This window comes from Balaenoptera borealis (assembly GCF_965194805.1).
Source record: "Balaenoptera borealis genome assembly, chromosome: 4".
Classification (NCBI taxonomy): Eukaryota; Metazoa; Chordata; class Mammalia; order Artiodactyla; family Balaenopteridae; genus Balaenoptera; species Balaenoptera borealis.
In genome coordinates this window covers 44,544,233-44,563,161 of record NC_138861.1, presented here as the reverse complement: position 1 = coordinate 44,563,161, position 18,929 = coordinate 44,544,233, and the positions used below count along the sequence as shown (strand labels likewise).

Below are 18,929 nucleotides of genomic sequence, written 5' to 3'. Positions count from 1 at the left end.
GAATTCTTTATTAATTCCTCATTTTTTTTTTAATACATTTATTTATATTTTATTTTTGGTTGCATTGGGGCTTCATTGCTGCGCAGGCTTTCTCTAGTTGCGGCGAGTGGAGGCTACTCTTCCTTGCGGTGCACGGGCTTCTCATTGCGGTGGCTTCTCTTGTTGCAGAGCTTGGGCTCTAGACACGTGGGCTGCAGTAGTTGTGGCACACGGGCTCAGTAGTTGTGGCTCGCAGGCTCTAGAGCGCAGGCTCAGTAGTTGTTGCACACGGGCTCTGCGGCATGTGGGATCTTCCCAGACCAGGGCTCGAACCCGTGTCCCCTGCATTGGCAGGCAGATTCTTAACCACTTCACCATCAGGGAAGTCCCCCTCATGGTTTTGAGGATGAAGTTCTCTTCTCTTTTAGCTTAACAACTAGGCACTTTAATAAGTGATTGTAGCTTTCCTCTCTACTATCAACTCCTATCATTCGCCTGCCTTTACTGTAGGACAGGGTTATGCAAACTTTTCTCTGTAAAGGGCAAGATAGTGAATGTTTTAGGTTTTGCAGGCTATATGGTCTCTACTACTTAATTCTGATGTTGGAGCAAGACAACAGCAATAGATAATACATAAAGAATTGAGCATGGCTGGGTTTCAGTGGAACTTCACAAAATCAGGGGGGCAGGCTGTATTTGTCCAGTGGGTTTGCCAACCACTGGTCTAACAGATATATCTAATTAAGACATCTAAGTTTCTTACAATTTTTTGATCATCAGATCCAATTATGATGTCATCACAGTAGTAGATCAGTGTGATGATCTACTGGATGCTGAGATGATCTTTATCTCTGCTGAGTAGATGATGGCTGATAGTGGAAGAATTTACATAAAGATGTACTGTTGTTCCTGCTGGATGAAAGCAGATCACTTGTGATAGTCCTTACAAATTGGTATAGAGTGTTGGTTCTTATTTCAGTTACTGTGTTCTTCAACTGTTTGGTTGTTCTTTATATTTTCTAACTCTTTGTTTAAAACTTCTTATAGCTTCTTGCTCTGTGCATCCATTCATTTCCCAAGTTCTTAGTTCATCTTTACAGTCATTACTCTGAACTCTTTCTCAGGTAGATTGCCTATCTCCATGTTGCTTAGTTATTCTTCTGGGGTTTTATCTTGGTCCTTCATCTGGAACATATGCCTCTGTTGTCTCATTTTGTCTAAATTTTTTGTATTTTTATATATGTTTTGTTTCTCAACCTTGGAGAAATGGCCTTCTGTAGGGAATGTCCTATATATCTCAGCAGTACACTCTCCTCTCATGACCCAAGGGCCAAAGACCAGCTGGTCCCAGGGTAGGTTCTGACCTGTGTTTGTGGACTCGGTTCTCCAGGCTGCAGGACTGAGTTTTCTTGCTTCTGTCAAGAAAACTGCCCTCTCCCATGGTGGATGAGGCTGGTCTAGAGGCTTGTACAGGCTTCCTAGTAGGAGGGGCCAGTGCCTATGTAATAGGGAAGAACCTTTTGTATTCTATTGCAAGTTAATCACTAAAGGGATGTTGCCCAAAAGCTTAAATTATACATAATGACCCAACTCTCAGAACCTTGCCTCCCAGGTAATGAGCATTAAGCTAAAATACCTTTGTTTAGCTCACAGGAAACATCCTGACCAGGTCCACCAGTGAATGACCACAGGGAGGAAGAAATTAACACATCCTCTCCGGAGGCTGATGGGAACCAGGAAGTGTTTGACTTTACTCCCTCCCCTTTTAGTGTAAAAGAAGCCTGAATTCTAACTCAGGCAAGATGGTTCTTTGGGGCACGAGCCCTCCATCTTCTCGATTTGCTGGCTTTCCAAATAAAGTCATTATTCCTTGCCCCAACAACTTGTCTCTCAATTACTGGCCTGTTGTGCAGCTAGCGGTATGAACTTAGACTTGGTAACACTTGCCCACTGGTGGGTGGAGTTGGGTCTTGGCCCTCTGGTGGTCAGGAGTGTCAAGGAGTATGTCTAGAGGCAGCTGTGGGCTCAGGAAGTCTTTAGGCAACGTGTTTGCTGATGGGCAGGGCTGTGTTCCCACCCTGTTGGTTGTTTGGCCTGAGGCATCCCAGCACTGGATCCTGCAGGCTACTGGGTGAGGCCAGGTCTTGGTGCCAAAATGTCAGCCTCCAGGAGAGCTTATGCTGATGAATACTCCCTGGTACATGCACCACCAGTGTCCTTATCCTCAGAGTGAACCACAGCCGCCCACCCTCCCCACATCTCCCCAGGAGACCCTTCAAGATCAGCAAGTAGGTCTGACCCAGGGTCCTATGAAGTCACTGCTTTTGCAGTCCTCCAAGAGTAGAGTCTCTTTTTCCCCCAGTCCTGTGGAGTTCCTGCAATCAAGACCTGCTGGCCTTCAAAGCCAAATGCTCTGGGGTTACAATCCTCCATATTCCAGACCCCCAGGCTGGGGAGCCTGATATGGGCCTCAAACTCTCACTCCTGTGGGAGAACTTCTGCAATATAATTGTTCTCCAGTTTGTTGGTTGCCTACCCGAGGGGTATGGAATTTGATAATATCATGAGTCCTCCCCTCCTACCATCTCACTGTGGTTTCTTCTTTATGTCTTTGGATGTACAATGTCTTTTGCTCATAGGTTCCAGTCTTTTATCGATGGTTGTTCAGAGTTAGTTGTGATTTTGGTGTTCTCATGAGAGGAGGTGAGCTCAAGGTTCTTCAACTCTGCCATCTTGTCCAGAAAGTTCGAGAGTGTTGGTACTCAAAAGGTGGTCCCCGGGACCAGTGGCATCATCATCCACAGCCTACACAGAGGGCAACTACCAGAGGACATTTAAAGGATGCTGGTGTCCCTCTAACCAATGGCTTTCCCAGGGTCTTTATGAAGGAAGAATCCTCTGAACTGTTGGTAAATGTAGTTAGAGGAAGGTGGTGGGCATGTCATGGTAAATGGTAAATTTACCATTGGTAAATCCATCCTAATGTTCTTCTCCATTTCCTTAAGCTTTTTGATTCCTTTCTGTATAGTATGCAGGGGAAGATCTGGCATCTCAATCTCAATGATGATAGACCACTATAGAATACAGCCAATCAAAAGAAACTGTCAAGGGAAATAACTAAAAGAGCTAACACATTAAATTCAGAATCTCTGGTAGGAACACCACATCAATAAATCCAGCCGAAACCAAAGTGCTATTTTATCTTCCTGGGTTTCACATCCTTAGAATTGATTTCCACACATTTTCCACAGATTTATTCCAATATAAGTTAGAAAAATCTTGCTATTATTTTAAAACTATAAGCTCTCTCTGAGTCATATTTGCATGTAACTGCCTGCAGTATGTTGAGATCTGACTCTGGTTGTAGGTCTTCTCGTGAATAGGTATCCCCTTGCAAGAAGTTACCTGTTATATATCTGCTACTCAATTTGGTTCTGATCTTCAGAGAGATTAATTTAGGGGCTTCCTTAGAAGTTTTTCGGTTTTTTGACTATGAATTGAGCTGCGACTTTAAAGACTCAGCTTATAATTTTCTTTCTGTAACTTCCCATTGCATTCAGAGACAGCCAGTTCACATGATATTCCTTTTACTATCCCATGGCCAAAGTCAGCCCCATTTGGTCCTCTAAGGAATAGAAATCCTTTAATAGTCAGTTCATCACAATCAAACACAGGTGATAATTTAAATGATCATGATACCATTGCAAATGAGAAATTACTAGTGCTCCATTTCCTGTGGGCAGGGAACCCAGCACTGCCTTTAAGGCCAAAGGCATAACCAAATCAATCTCAGAATCCCTAATACCTGGGACCCAATCCTGGTGCCAAGTACCGTATCAATCAGGTGCAGTCAGGAAAACCAGCTATTACAATACAGGCGTTGGAAGGCTGAATAAATGGAAAGGGAATCCTGAAGTAACCCAGAAAAAAATAACTGTAGGAAGCAGCTACCACCCTTAATCCCTGGAAACAAGGAGAAGAGGTTGAGATTATCAGAACCTAGGAAAAAAATGAGAGGAGGGGCCTTGTAGAGCCTGGTCTGAGAGTGCCAAAAGAGACAGAAAGTTGTGAGCAGTTTCTGCACTAGAAGAAATGGCATTGCTGACAGGGAAAATAAGAAAACAGGAAGAAGAAGTCCCATCTGCTCTCCTCTGACCTCAGTCTCCCTCGAGGGTCCCTTTGTGGCAGATTCTAAGAGGGGCTCAGCTGGCAAAGGAGATTCTGCACAGCTGTGGTGTGCAGATTCCCCAGCCCCAGCATCGCAGGGCAGAGTGGGGAAGAACAGATTCAGAGCCAAGTCACAACAGTTTAATAACTAGTACACCATGTAAAGGACAGAGTGAGGAGTTGGCAGAGGGAACAGCAACTACAAAGACCCCAACAGAAAGACACTTAGCATGTTCAGAGAGCAGAAGTGAAGCCCGTGGGCCAGGAAAATAGTGCAGGAGCAAGTATATGAGAAGAGCTTGAGTCCACATCACATGGGACTTTGTAGACTGCGGTATGGTGTTTGGTTTCTTTCTTCCCTCTTACTTGTTAAATCCTATTTAACTTTAGGGTATAAGCTTATACAGAAAGCAACACATACTCACTCACTTATGTCTTACCATGTGGAATTGTAATTGTCTGCTTACTTCTCTGCATCCAGTGCTACACTATAAGCACTGTGAGAGCAAAGAATGTGTCTTCTTGCCAGCAGTTATATCCTTAGCACCTGGCATGGTATCTTGGCACCTGCTATCACTACCTCTATATGTTTATTGAATAAGATAATAAATGAACAAATTATCTACCTGTGATAAGTCTTCCCTGATCCTCTTCCTCAGTGATTTCTCATATTCCCCCACACCATCTCCCCCACTAGAGGGTAACTCTGAGGACCAAGATAATTACTCATTATTCAATAGTATCTTTCCAGTGCCTGGCATTTGGTAAATGTGCATTGCATAAATAAACACATAAGTGAATGAATCAATCAACCAAATAACTGGAGCTCAATACATATGTGTCATCTGCATATAGGTGGAAACTGAAGCCAGTGAAGTGGGAAAGAGGTGGAATGAATTCCTTCCTCCCTCCTTCCCTCTCCTCTTCTCTCCCTGCCTTCCTCTCTCTCTTTTTGTTCCTTCCTTTCTGTGTTTTTTAACATCAGTCAGCAATATCTGAAGCCAAGAGAAAACAAGTCAACTAAACATGGTCAGTAGATCTTACAACCAGAAGCTTATTGGTGACTGTAGAACGAATAACTAGATATGGCAGTGGTTTCAAGCTAGCTGCAGAGAATCTTTAAAAGATGCTTGGCTATAAAGAGGAGGAAAAAAATCTTGTTTCTTACAGCTAAAATATAATTTAAGGAAAAAATATAAATGGGAAAGATTAGCACTGACAGGAAAATTTCAAGAAGGTATTTGAAGAATTACTTTTGCCATTGAGACAGAAAGCAGGAGATAGAGTTGAATACAGATGTAGAAAGTTGAGGGAGCTTTTTCCCAATGCCTCCATTTTCTCTAGGAAATAGGAAGGGAAGTGATTTGTGAGAGTGAAAAAGGGGGTGGTCGGGTAGAAGACATGAATAGGAGAGGGGTGACCAAGGAGATCTGGAAAGATTACCAGATGACAGTAACATTTCAGTGGCCTCCATCTATGCTTTTGTGAAGTTTTCTCCAGCCCCAGTTATCTGCTGGATATTCCAGGAGGACAGACAGATGGCTGGAATGAATCTGGACTGAGGTTTTGCTGGCCTTCTTTGGTAAAAAGCCACAGTATCTGAGGAAATTTTGCAAGGTTGCCAAAGTGTTAATTCATGGGGCTGGACTGAAGAGGAAAAGAAATGAACTGGAGAGGGGTATCCTAGAGTAGGAGAAAGCAAGAAGTCATAATGCTGTAGGTCTTGAGGTCTAAGAACAGATATATGTATATGTACACACACACACACACACACACACACACACACACACACATCCTTTGGTGTGTTGTAAGTGTATCACTGAATATCTTCAGATCCAGATTTCCAATTTTCTCAGTAAGGTGATGGAATTAGACTCAATAGTCTCTATTTTACATTTATTTTCTTGGTTCTCAAGTTTGATGATGTTGTGTTTGATCTGGAGGATTATAAGTGTGTGAGGAGGAAGAAGCAAGGCACTAACTGAATTCTAAAAGAGCCATAGTATAATACTTTAAATTTAGCTCACATTATTTAGGTTGTGAAGGGTGTGAAGTTTGGAGTGTGAAATCATATATGTGCAAACTACAGTTGTAAATAAAGATCTCATTTATCCTTAATAATATACTAGGAGGATTGAAGGTGAGTAGATTGTTACCTTAGGGATCAAAGCTATATAGAATAATAGAAATGATAAAATCTGAAAGTTTCTAAAACATCAGGAAAGTATTGGATACAAAGGTAAAGCACATTAGAGAATAAGTAGACCAATAGGAGGAAGGGAAACTAAAAAGATTTGAGTTTATGTTTAAGCATGTGAAGACGTTTTCTAGATTTGACAAGTGTTAGGAGTTTAAACTGTATAATATATAATATGTAATATATAATATGTATAATGTGTAATAACATATTATAAATGAGTGGATTATTGAAAAATTAAGGGTCCAAGAATTAAAAGATGCTGTTCTCCATGAAAGCTCCCTGCAGGTAGGGGCCATACCTGTTGGATTCACCACTCTCTCTTTGGCAAACAATACTGTGCTTGGCACCTAGTTATGCTCACCAAATATTTGAGGAACAAAGTAGGTCTAAGTTGGTATAGTCCCCATTTTCATAATGTAGGATGAGATAGGAATAACAAATTTTATCAATCTGGAATTATTAAAAATTCTGTCTTGACCAAAGAGATTAAGATCATTATGAGATCAAAGTAATCACTATAAGTATTAAATAATCATTAATGTAATAATATGCCTAATGCCTAATGACATAATAAATTTTCTGGTGACCTCTGATTATACCATATCAAATATTTTGATCCTGCCTTATTAGACTTTTTTTCAAGGTTACTAAAATGCCTACAGATAATCCCAAATATCCTTTCTCTTTCAAGTGACATAGTAAGAAGTCACGTATATTTATTCTTGTATAAAACTAGCATTATATTCCACTTTTTCCAGCACTCAGTTCTATATTGTATCTACTAGATCACAGCAGATGAAAATTTATTTTTTAAGACAGGCAAGATGAAAATGTGTAATTGAAGTTTTTTGTTAAGTCCAAAGAAGAGTATTTCATCATTTATTACAGTGTAAATCATATATGCTAAGTACTACGTCTGTACCTAGATTTTTGTCAGTGAAAAAGAGAACATAGGAAAATGAATGAAAGGAACTTGTGTGAAGTGCAAATAAGCTACAATGTCATGGGATAAACTCGTTCAAGTTAATGGTATGAGAGATCTTCGCACCCAATGATGGAAATGATGTGACACTTTTCTCAGAGGGGAAATGAAACCTCAGAAATATAGGAAGAATTATTTTCAAAATGCAGAATAACGTGGGACCACATTTCTCACTCCACATAACAGACTGAATGCTAAGTAGAAAACAAAATGAACCAAAAATACACACATGAGCAATTCTACATGCTCACCTCCCGTGCTGGAGAATGAACAGAGTAACATAACTGGGCACAAGCTTTTTTGTTTGTTTCCTTGTGTTTATTTATTTATTTTAACATCTTTATTGGAGTATAATTGCTTTACAATGGTGTGTTACTTTCTGCTTTATAACAAAGTGAATCAGTTATACATATACATATGTCCCCATATCTCTTCCCTCTTGCATCTCCCTCCCTCCCACCCTCCCTATCCCACCCCTCTAGGTGGTCACAAAACACCGAGCTGATCTCCCTGTGCTATGCGGCTGCTTCCCACTAGCTATCAGTTTTACATTTGGTAGTGTATATATGTCCATGCCACTCTCTCACTTTGTGCCAGCTTACCCTTCCCCCTCCCCATATCCTCAAGTCCATTCTCTAGTAGGTCTGCATCTCTATTCCCGTCTTGCCCCTAGGTTCTTCATGAACATTTTTTTTCGAAGATTCCATAGATATGTGTTAGCATACGGCATTTATTTTTCTCTTTCTGACTTACTTCACCCTGTATGACAGACTCTAGGTCCATCCACCTCACTACAACTAACTCAATTTCGTTTCTTTCTATGGCTGAGTAATATCCCATTCTATATATGTGCGACATCTTCTTTATCCATTCATCCAATGATGGACACTTAGGTTGCTTCCATGTCCTGGCTATTGTAAATAGAGCTGCAAAGAACATTGTGGTACATGACTCTTTGAATTATGGTTTTCTCAGGGTATATGTCCAGTAGTGGGATTGCTGGGTCGTATGGTAGTTCTCTTTTTAGTTTTTTAAGGAACCTCCATACTGTTCTCCATAGTGGCTGTATCAATTTACATTCCCACCAACAGTGCAAGAGGGTTCCCTTTTCTCCAAACCCTCTTCAGCATTTATTGTTTGTAGATTTTTTTGATGATGGCCATTCTGACTGGTGTGAGATGATATCTCATTGTAGTTTTGATTTGCATTTCTCTAATGATTAATGATGTTGAGCATTCTTTCATGTGTCTGTTGGCAATCTGTATATCTTCTTTGGAGAAATGTCTATTTAGGTCTTCTGCCCATTTTTGGATTGGGTTGTTCATTTTTTTGTTATTGAGCTGCATGAGCTGCTTGTAAATTTTGAAGATTAATCCTTTGTCAGTTACTTCATTTGCAAATATTTTCTGCCGTTCTGAGGGTTGTCTTTTGGTCTTGTTTATGGTTTCCTTTGCTGAGAAAAAGCTGTTAAGCTTCATTAGGCCCCATTTGTTTATTTTTGTTTTTATTTCCATTTCTCTAGGAGGTAGGTCACAAAGGATCTTGCTGTGATTTATGTCATGGAGTGTTCTGCCTATGTTTTCCTCTAAGAGTTTAATAGTGTCTTGCCTTGCATTTAGGTCTTTAATCCATTTTGAGTTTATTTTTGTGTATGGTGTTAAGGAGTGTTCTAATTTCATTCTTTTACATGTAGCTGTCCAGTTTTCCCAGCACCACTTATTGAAGAGGCTGTCTTTCCTCCACTGTATATTCTTGCCTCCTTTTTCAAAGATAAAGTGACCATATGTGCATGGGTTTATCTCTGGGATTTCTATCCTGTTCTATTGATCTATATTTCTGTTTTTGTACCAGTACCATACTGTGTTGATTACTGTAGCTTTGTAGTATAGTCCGAAGTCAGGAGCCTGATTTCTCCAGCTCCGGTTTTCTTTCTCAAGATTGCTTTGGCTATTCGGGGTCTTTTGTGTTTCCATACAAATTGTGAGATTTTTTGTTCTAGTTCTGTGAAAAATGCCAGTGGTAGTTTGATAGGGATTGCATTGAATCTGTAGATTGCTTTGGGTAGTAGAGTCATTTTTGCAATGTTGATTCTTCCAATTCGAGAACATGGTATATCTCTCCATCTATTTGTATCATGTTTAATTTCTTTCATCAGTGTCTTATAATTTTCTGCATACAGGTATTTTGTCTACTTAGGTACGTTTATTCCTAGATAATTTATTCGTTTTGTTTCAGTGGTAAATGGGAGCGTTTTCTTAATTTCACTTTCAGATTTTTCATCATTAGTGTATAGGAATGCAAGAGATTTTTTGCATTAATTTCGTATCTTGCTACTTTACCAAATTCATTGATTAGCTCTAGTAGTTTTCTGGTAGCACGTTTACGATTCTCTATGTGTAGTATCATGTCATCTGCAAACAGTGACAGTTTTACTTTTTCTTTTCCGATTTGGATTCCTTTTATTTCTTTTTCTTCTCTGATTGCTGTGGCTAAAACTTCCAAAACTATGTTGAATAATAGTGGTGAGGGTGGGCAACCTTGTCTTTTTCCTAATATTAGTGGAAATGTTTTCAGTTTTTCACTGTTGAGGACGATGTTGGCTGTGGGTTTGTCCTATATGGCCTTTATTATGTTGAGGAAAGTTCCCTCTATGACTACGTTCTGGAGGGTTTTTGTCATAAATGGGTGTTGAATTTTGTCGAAAGCTTTCTCTGCATCTATTGAGATGATCATATGTTTTTTCTCCTTCAATTTGTTAATATGGTGTTTCACATTGATTGATTTGCATATATTGAAGAATCCTTGCATTTTTGGGATAAATCCCACTTCATCGTGGTGTATGATCCTTTTAATGTCCTGTTGGATTCTGTTTCCCAGTATTTTGTTGAGGATATTTGCATCCATGTTTATCAGTGATATTGGCCTCTAGTTTTCTTTCTTTGTGACATCTTTGTCTGGTTTTGGTATCAGGGTGATGTTGGCCTCGTAGAATGTGTTTTGGAGTGTTCCTCCCTCTGCTATATTTTGGTAGAGTTTGAGAAGGATAGATGTTAGCTCTTCTCTAAATGTTTGATAGAATTCACCTGTGAAGCTATCTGGTCCTGGACTTTTGTTTGTTGGAAGATTTTTATTCACAGTTTCAATTTCAGTGCTTGTGATTGGTCTGTTCATATTTTCTATTTCTTCCTGGTTCAGTCTTGGAAGGTTGTGCATTTCTGAGAATTTGCCCATTTCTTCCAGGTTGTCCATTTTATTGGCATATAGTTGCTTGTAGTAATCTCTCATGACTCTTTGTATTTTTGCAGTGTCAGTTGTTACTTCTCCTTTTTCATTTCTAATTCTATTAATTTGAGTCTTCTCCCTTTTTTTCATGATGAGTCTGGCTACTGGTTTATTATTTTTTTTATCTTCCCAAAGAACCAGCTTTTAGTTTTATTGATCTTTGCTATAGTTTCCTTCCTTTCTTTTTCATTTATTTCTGATCTGATGTTTATGATTTCTTTCCTTCTGCTAACTTTGGGTTTTTTTTTTTTTCTCTCTCTAATTGCTGTAGGTGTAAGGTTAGGTTGTTTATTTGAGATGTTTCTTGTTTCTTAAGGTAGGATGGTATTGCTATAAACTTCCCTCTTAGAACTGATTTTGCTTCATTCCATCGGTTTTGTGTCGTCGTGTTTTCATTGTCATTTGTTTCTAGGTATTTTTTGATTTCCTCTTTGATTTCTTCAGTGATCTCTTGGGTATTAAGTAGTGTATTGATTACCCTCCATTTGTTTGTTTTTTTCTTACAGATTTTTCCCTGTAATTGATATCTATTCTCATAGCGTTATGGTCGGAAAAGATACTTTGTATGATTTCAATTTTCTTAAATTTACCAGGGCTTGACTTGTGACCCAAGATATGATCTATCCTGGAGAGTGTTCCATGAACACTTGAGAAGAAAGTGTATTCTGTTGTTTTTGGATGGAATGTCCTATAAATATCAATTAATTCCATCTTGTTTAATGTATCATTTAAAGCTTGTGTGTCCTTATTTATTTTCATGTTGGATGATCTGTCCATTGGTGAAAGAGGGTGTTAAAGTCCCCTACTATGAATGTGTTACTATCTATTTCCCCTTTTATGGCTGTTACTATTTGCCTTATGTATTGAGGTGCTCCTATGTTGGGTGCATAAATATTTACAATTGTTTTAAATTGTAAATATATAACATTTCTTCTTCTTGGATTGATCCCTTGATCATTATGTAGTGTCCTTCTTTGTCTCTGTAATATTCTTTGTTTTAAAGTCTTTTTTGTCTGATATGAGAATTGCTACTCCAGCTTTCTTTTGGTTTCCATTTGCATGGAATATCTTTTTCCATCCCCTCACTTTCAGTCTGTATGTGTCCCTAGGTCTGTAGTGGGTTTCTTGTAAACAGCATATCTATGGGTCTTGTTTTTGTGTCATTTCAGCCAGTCTATGTTTTTTGGTTGGAGCATTTAATCTTTTACTTTTAAGGTAATTATCAATATGTATTTCCTATTACCATTATCTTAATTGTTTTGGGTTTGTTACTGTAGGTCTTTTCCTTCTCTTGTTTTTCCTGCCTAGAGAAGTTCCTTTAGCATTTGTTGTTAAGCTGGTCTTGTGGTGCTGAATTCTCTTAGCTTTTGCTTCTCTGTAAAGCTTTTAATTTCTCCATCAAATCTGAATGAGATCCTTGCTGTGTAGAGTAATCTTGATTGTAGGCTTTTCCCCTTCATCACTTGAAATGTGTCCTGCCACTCCCTTCTGGCTTGCAGAGTTTCTACTGAAAGTTCAGCTGTTAACTTTATGGGGATTCCCTTGTATGTTATTCATTGATTTTCCCTTGCTGTTTTTAATATTTTTTCTTTGTATTTAATTTTTGATAGTTTGATTAATATGTGTCTTGGCGTTTCTCTTGGATTTATCCTGTATTGGACTCTCTGTGCTTCCTGGACTTGATTAACTATATCCTTTCCCATATTAGGGAAAATTTTAACTATAATCCCTCAAATATTTTCTCAGTCCCTTTCTTTTTCTCTTCTTCTTCTGGGGCCCCTATAATTCAAATGTTGGTGTGTTTAATGTTGTCCCAGAAGTCTCTGAGACTGTCCTCAATTCTTTTAATTGTTTTTTCTTTATTCTGCTCTGCAGTAGTTATTTCCACTATTTTATCTTCCAGGTCAGTTATCCGTTCTTCTGCTTCAGTTATTCTGCTATTGATCCCTTCCAGAGAAGTTTTAATTTCAGTTATTGTGTTGTTCATCAGTGTTTGTTTTCTCCTTAGTTCTTCTAGGTCCTTGTTAAACATTTCTTGTATTTCTCCATTCTATTTCCAAGATTTTGGATCATCTTTACTATCATTATTCTGAATTCTTTTTCAGGTAGACTGCCTATTTCCTCTTCATTTGTTAGGTGTGGTGGGTTTTTACATTGCTCCTTCATCTGCTGTGTGTTTCTTTGTCTTCTCATTTTTCTTAACTTACTGTGTTTGGGGTCTCCTTTTTGCAGGCTGCAATTTTGTAGTTCCCATTGTTTTTGGTGGCTAAGATTGGTTCAGTAGGTTGTGTAGGCTTCCTGGTGGAGGGGACTAGTGCCTGTGTTCTGGTGGATGAGGCTGGATCTTGTCTTTCTGGTGAGCAGGTCCACATCTGGTGGTGTGTTTTGGGGTGTGTGTGGCCTTATTATGATTTTAGGCAGCCTCTCTGCTAATGGGTAGGGTTGTGTTCCTGTCTTGGTAGTTGTTTGGCATAGGGTGTCCAGCACTGGAGCTTGTTGATTGTTTAGTGGAGCTGGGTCTTGGCATTGAGATGGCGATCTCTGGAAGATTTTCACCATTTGATATTACGTGGAGCTGGGAGGTCTTTTGTGTACCAGTGTCCTGAACTTGGCTCTCCCACCTTTGAGGCACAGCCCTGACTCCTGGCTGGAGCACCAAAAGCCTGTCATGCACACGGCTCAGAATAAAAGGGAGAAAAATGAAAGAAAGAAAGAAAGACAGAAAGAGAGAGAAAATAAAATGAAATAAAGTTATTAAAATACAAAATAATTATTAAAAAAATTTTTTAAAGTAATTTAAAAAAAAAAGAAAAAAGAAGAGAGCAACTAAACCAAAAAACAAAGCCACCAATGATACCAAACACTAAAAACTATACTAAAAAGAAAACAAAAACAAAAACGGACACACAGAACCCTAGGACAAATGGTAAAAGCAAAGCTATACAGACAAAATCACTCATGGAAGCATACACATACACACTCACAAAGAAAGAAAAAGGGAAAAGAATATATATATCGTTGCTCCCAAAGTCCACCTCCTCAATTTGGGATGATTCATTGTCTATTCAGGTATTCCACAGATGCAGCGTACATCAAGTTGATTGTGTAGATTTATTCCACTGCTCCTGGGGCTGCTGGGAGAAATTTCCCTTTCTCTTCTTTGTTCGCTCAGCTCCTGGGATTCAGCTTTAGATTTGACCCTGCCTCTGCGTGTAGGTCGCCTGAGGGTGTCTGTTCTTTGCTTAGACAGGACGGCGTTAAGGGAGCAGCTGCTTCAGGTGCTCTGGCTCACTCTGGCCTGGGGGAGGGAGTGGTACGGAGTTCGGGGCAAGCTTGAGGTGGCAGAGGCCGGCATGACGTTTCACCAGCCTGAGGTGTGCCATGTGTTCTCCCAGAGAAGTTGTCCCTGGATCACGGGACCCTGCAGTGGCGGGTTGCACAGATTCCTGGGAGGGGAAGTGTGGATAGTGACCTGTGCTTGCAAACAGGCTTCTTGGTGGCGGCAGCAGCAGCCTTAGCGTCTCATGCCCGTCTCTGGGGTCTGCGCTGATTGCCGCGGCTCACGCCCATCTCTGGAGCTCCTTTAAGCGGTGCTCTTAATCCCCTGTCCTCACACACCAGGAAACACAGAGGCAAGAAAACGTCTCTTGCCTCTTCGGCAGCTCCAGACTTTTTCCTGGACTCCCTCCAAGCTAGCTGTGATGCACTAGCCTCCTTCAGGCTGTGTTCACGCAGCCAACCCCAGTCCTCTCCCTGGGATCCAACCTCCGAAGCCCGAGCCTCAGCTCCTAGCCCCCGCCCTGGCAGGTGAGCAGACAAGCCACTCGGGCTGGTGAGTGCTGGTTGGCACCGATCCTCTGTGCAGGAATCTCTCCACTTTGCCCTCTGCACCCCTGTTGCTGTGCTCTCCTCCATGGCTCCAAAGCTTTCCCCCCTCTGCCACCCACAGTCTCTGCCCACGAAGGGGCTTCCTAGTGTGTGGAGAACTTTCCTCCTTCACAGCTCTCTCCCACTGGTGCAGGTCCTGTCCCTAGTCTTTTGTCTCTGTGTTTTTTTTTTTTTTTTTCTTTTGCCCTACCCAGGTACGTGTGGAGTTTCTTGCCTTTTGGGAGGTTTAAGGTCTTCTGCCAGCGTTCAGTAGGTGTTCTGTAGGAGTTGTTCCACATGTAGATGTATTTCTGATATATTTGTGAAGAGGAGGGTGATCTTCATGTGTTACTCTTCCTCAATCTTGAAGCTCTTTGGGCACAAACTTTTAAACAGAGGGTCCACCTACAAAACTTGTCATTTGCCCTGCAAGCTTATAATGATGCCATTAAATCACAATCGGGTGTTAGCAGGAGTAATTAGGAATATGTTGTAGGGTTGCACACTCATAAGAAATTTTTTATGGGAGGGAGAAAATCTTAAGCATTCACTGTGGGAAGGATTTTTGAAAATTCAGCATTTCAGCCCTGAAGGCTTTTATTTAGCAAGAACAGCCAAAAGAGTTGTTTTAAATTTTTGTTTTTGTTTCTGACTTTAATTTGAAGGTTACGTGTTTTGTCTTTTTTATCTATGGCCTTAATTGTTCATAGGAAAAAGGAGAAGAGACAGATGGATTCCAAGGGGATAATGGCTGAGTTTTTCCTCTATATTTTCCTTTAGGAATCAATTCTAAGCTTCAGTTTGAAATCATGCCAGGCGCTTTATTCGGGTTGTTCGAGATAAATTCTGACACTGGGGAGGTGGTGACAACCACCACACTTGACAGAGAAGTTCAGGAAGTCCTCACCCTTCAAGGTAAGGGACCTCTTGACTGTGCTAAACAAACAAAAACAAAAATAGGCAGCAGGCCATTGAGAGGTGAAATTTTACATTTCAGTAAGTTGTCTTTAAATAAAATATTATTGACCCAGTGCTACCCGGTTAATTTGGTCTGTTGCTGTCTGGTTAGGGCAGCATATTTTAGGTATGAATTAATGGCCACCATCTGTGCCGTCTTTTGTTCCTTGTCAGTACTTGTACGTGATGGGGGAGCCCCTGCTCTGTCTGGGACTACAACAATTCTCTGCACTGTGGGAGATGAAAACGATCATGCACCGGAGATTATTGTTCCCAGGCATGACATTGATCATGCACCGGAGATTATTGTCCCCAGGCATGACATTGAGGTTCTGGAAAACCAAGAGCCAGGGCTTGTCTACACTGTTTTGGCCTCTGATATGGATGCTGGCAATAACGGAGCTGTCAGGTATCACATAATTGGTAAGTATTATCTTTATTTAAATCCCCCCCTCCCCATGATACCAACTCGGTTGACACACACTTCATGGAATGCATTCAGCATTTGGTATCTAGTGCAGTGTCTACAGAACTCACACCTGCTAAGAACTGATTGGTGCCCTGGGTCTCCTCTCCTCCTCCCCACAGCCACCCTGATCCAGTGCCCTCCAAACTCCTCAAAAATCTGCCCTTGACAACTCTCACTGTTAGTAATCCACTAATATTAGTGCATGTACAGATGGAACAGATAGGTTTTTTTTCTATTTTCACTTTTTTCTATTTTCACTTCTCTCGTATGATCACTTATTTTTATTATTTTGAGCAGTCAAGACTTTCTTTCAGGCCTAGAGGACATGAGTAGAAAAACAATTCCCAGATCTGCAGACCAATGAAACACTTCAGATCTACAACAATACCCCAGAGATCAAAGTCTTTAGGAACTTCTACACTAGAAGATAATTTTGTAATATTGTTCCCTTCAGATGAGAAACATAAGGTTTCTGGCAGAATAATGTTAACATTAGCATGGCAAGCTTGAGAAGGCCACATCTTATTCACCTGAAAAAAAGTGAAGAATCCAATTTTTAGCACATGTCAGAGTACACATGGAATGATATGAGATGAGGCTAGAGTAATGTTTCAGAGACTGCTTCTGATGAAGGGAAGCTGTTTAATAAAAAGAGCTTTAAGACTAGCTTCTGGAAGTTATCACTCTCTATTTACTAAAAATCCTATAACCAAACCATGTTTTCTATGTACCACCCATTTTACTCCAAAATGAGAATAGTTTTATTGTCTTTTTCCCTGATTATAAAATGATATATGATTGTAGAATATATATACAATTTATGAAAAACAAAATAGTAAGCAAAAATCTTATATCTTGCAGAGATAAGTAACTTGATATTTTTGAAAAACACTTTTCCATGAACCTCAGAGAATGCAGACACCAATCTTACACTATTGAATAATTTATGTATGCTATTTCGTTATCTCATTTTAAAACCAATATACTGTATAAATGATTCATGTCAGTGAATATACACATATATTAGCATTTCTAGTATGCATATGTATAACATCATTTATCTCACTCATCCTCATTTATGCTAATTTAATTATTGAACAGTCTACTATTATAAAAATGCTGTAGTGAACACACCCAATTACTTCCTTATGATAAATGTAACTGGATTATCATGTCCAAGGACATATCTATCTTAAATGTTTACACATATTTCATATTACCATCCAAAAGAATGATACTCCCTCAAAGTAACTTTGAGGAGCCCAATTTTAAGAATAAGGCCAATTCTTACCTCTTTCTTACTGTTGCAGTGGAATAGATGATTTTCCTCCTATGTAAACTCTACCTGTTTTCTAGAACTTCTCAAACCAATTGTGGTTAAGGACCAGGGTTTGTGTTTTTTGAAATTTCCAATCTGTTGTGACTGATACTTTTGTAAAATCCAATAAATATAAATTACTGGGAGAAAAAATCAAAGACATACAAAATGCAAGTCCCAGTTTTTAAAAACTATTACTGTATTATGGAGACATAAGATTATTCTCTCATGTTGCTATAAAATTTTCTAAATGCTTACTCTTAATTTATTTGTATTTATCTTGTTGAGGACCAGCTACAAATAATCCTCAGACAGCACCTGTCCCCTCTCACAGCGTCAAGGACATTCTTTTTGACCATTCACTTCCCTTTCCCAAATGGTCAACAGTTCCTCTCTACTGGCTTTTCCCATCAGTATTTCCCATCTTGAAAAGCATAGATGTCTCCCTTCACTCACTGTCTCTTTTCCTTCACAAACAAACTTCTTAAAAATTGTTGTCTACACTCTGGTTTCTGTGTCTTTACTTTCATTTCTTAGCCTGCTGTAAAATGTGTTCCACTGAAGTCACTCCACCGAAACTACCCTTTCCAGAGACATAAAAGATCCCATTGTTGCCAAATGCGTTGGATCTTTTTCAGTTCTTAATTTAATTGTATTGCTTTGTGTCTTTGTGCACCATGCCCTGGACACTTGGTCTCACCTTGACTTCAGAAAGCCACTTACTTTCTTTTGGTCCTTCATCTGTCTTTCTAGACAAGTCTTCCCAGTGTCCTTGTTCTTCTGGTGGTTCTCTGACTTGTCAGAGTTTTCTGGATCTTTTTGACATATCTTTTCTTTTCTCGTAGACACAGTCTTTCTGGTCATTTCGCCCAGTTCCTGTCTTCAGCTACCACTGGACCTCAATATCTCCCTATCTTGACTGTACCCTAGATCTAAGTCCCATTAAAGGACATTTTAAAAATTGAAGTATAGTAGACTTACAGTTGCAGATGTACAACATAATAATTCAATGTTTTTATAGATTATGCTCCAAAGTTATTATAAAATATTGAGTATTCCCAGTGCTGTGCATTACATCCTTGTAACTTATTTTATACCTAGTAGTTTGTACCCATGATTCCCCTTCACCCACTTTGCCCCTCTCCATGACTCCCAATACTATGTTAAATAGAAGTGATGAGAGTGGGAATGCTTGTCTTATTTCTGATCTTAGAGGAAAAGTTTTCAGCTTTTCAGTGTTGAGTTTGATGTCAGCTGTGGGCTTGTCATGTATGGCCTTTATTATGTTGAGGTATGTTTCATCTTTACCAACTTTGATAAGAGATTTTATCATAAATGGATGTTGAGTTCTGCCAAATGCTTTTTTTATGTGAAATGAGATGATCATATGGCTTTTATCCTCCCCTTTTTTGGTGTGGTGTAACACCTTGATTGATTTGCAGATATTGAACCATCCTTGCATCCCTGGAATGAATTTCAATTGATCATGATTAAAAATCCTTTTTATGTGTTGTTGAATTTAGTTTGCTAATATTTTTGTTGAGGGTTTTGCATTATGTTCATCAGGAATATTGGCCTGGTAATTTATTTTTGTAGTGTCTTTGTCTGGTTTTGATATTAGGGCTTCATAGAATGAGTTTGGAAGTGTTCCCTTCTCTTCAGTTTTTGGTATAGTTTGGGAAAGATAGGTATTAACTCTTCCTTAAGT

At 39.4% G+C, this 18,929-nt stretch overlaps 1 protein-coding gene across 1 annotated transcript in view; it reads left to right on the top strand.

Moving 5' to 3' along the window:
- DCHS2 (dachsous cadherin-related 2) overlaps positions 1-18,929 on the top strand; it is a gene marked incomplete at its 5' end in the record, with an annotated part of 183,220 nt that overhangs the window by 63,795 nt on the left and 100,496 nt on the right. The window contains 2 exons of the mRNA XM_082391612.1: positions 15,258-15,392; positions 15,609-15,857. Of these exons, the coding sequence (XP_082247738.1) occupies positions 15,258-15,392; positions 15,609-15,857 (384 nt within the window). The remainder of the gene's footprint in view (positions 1-15,257; positions 15,393-15,608; positions 15,858-18,929) is intronic.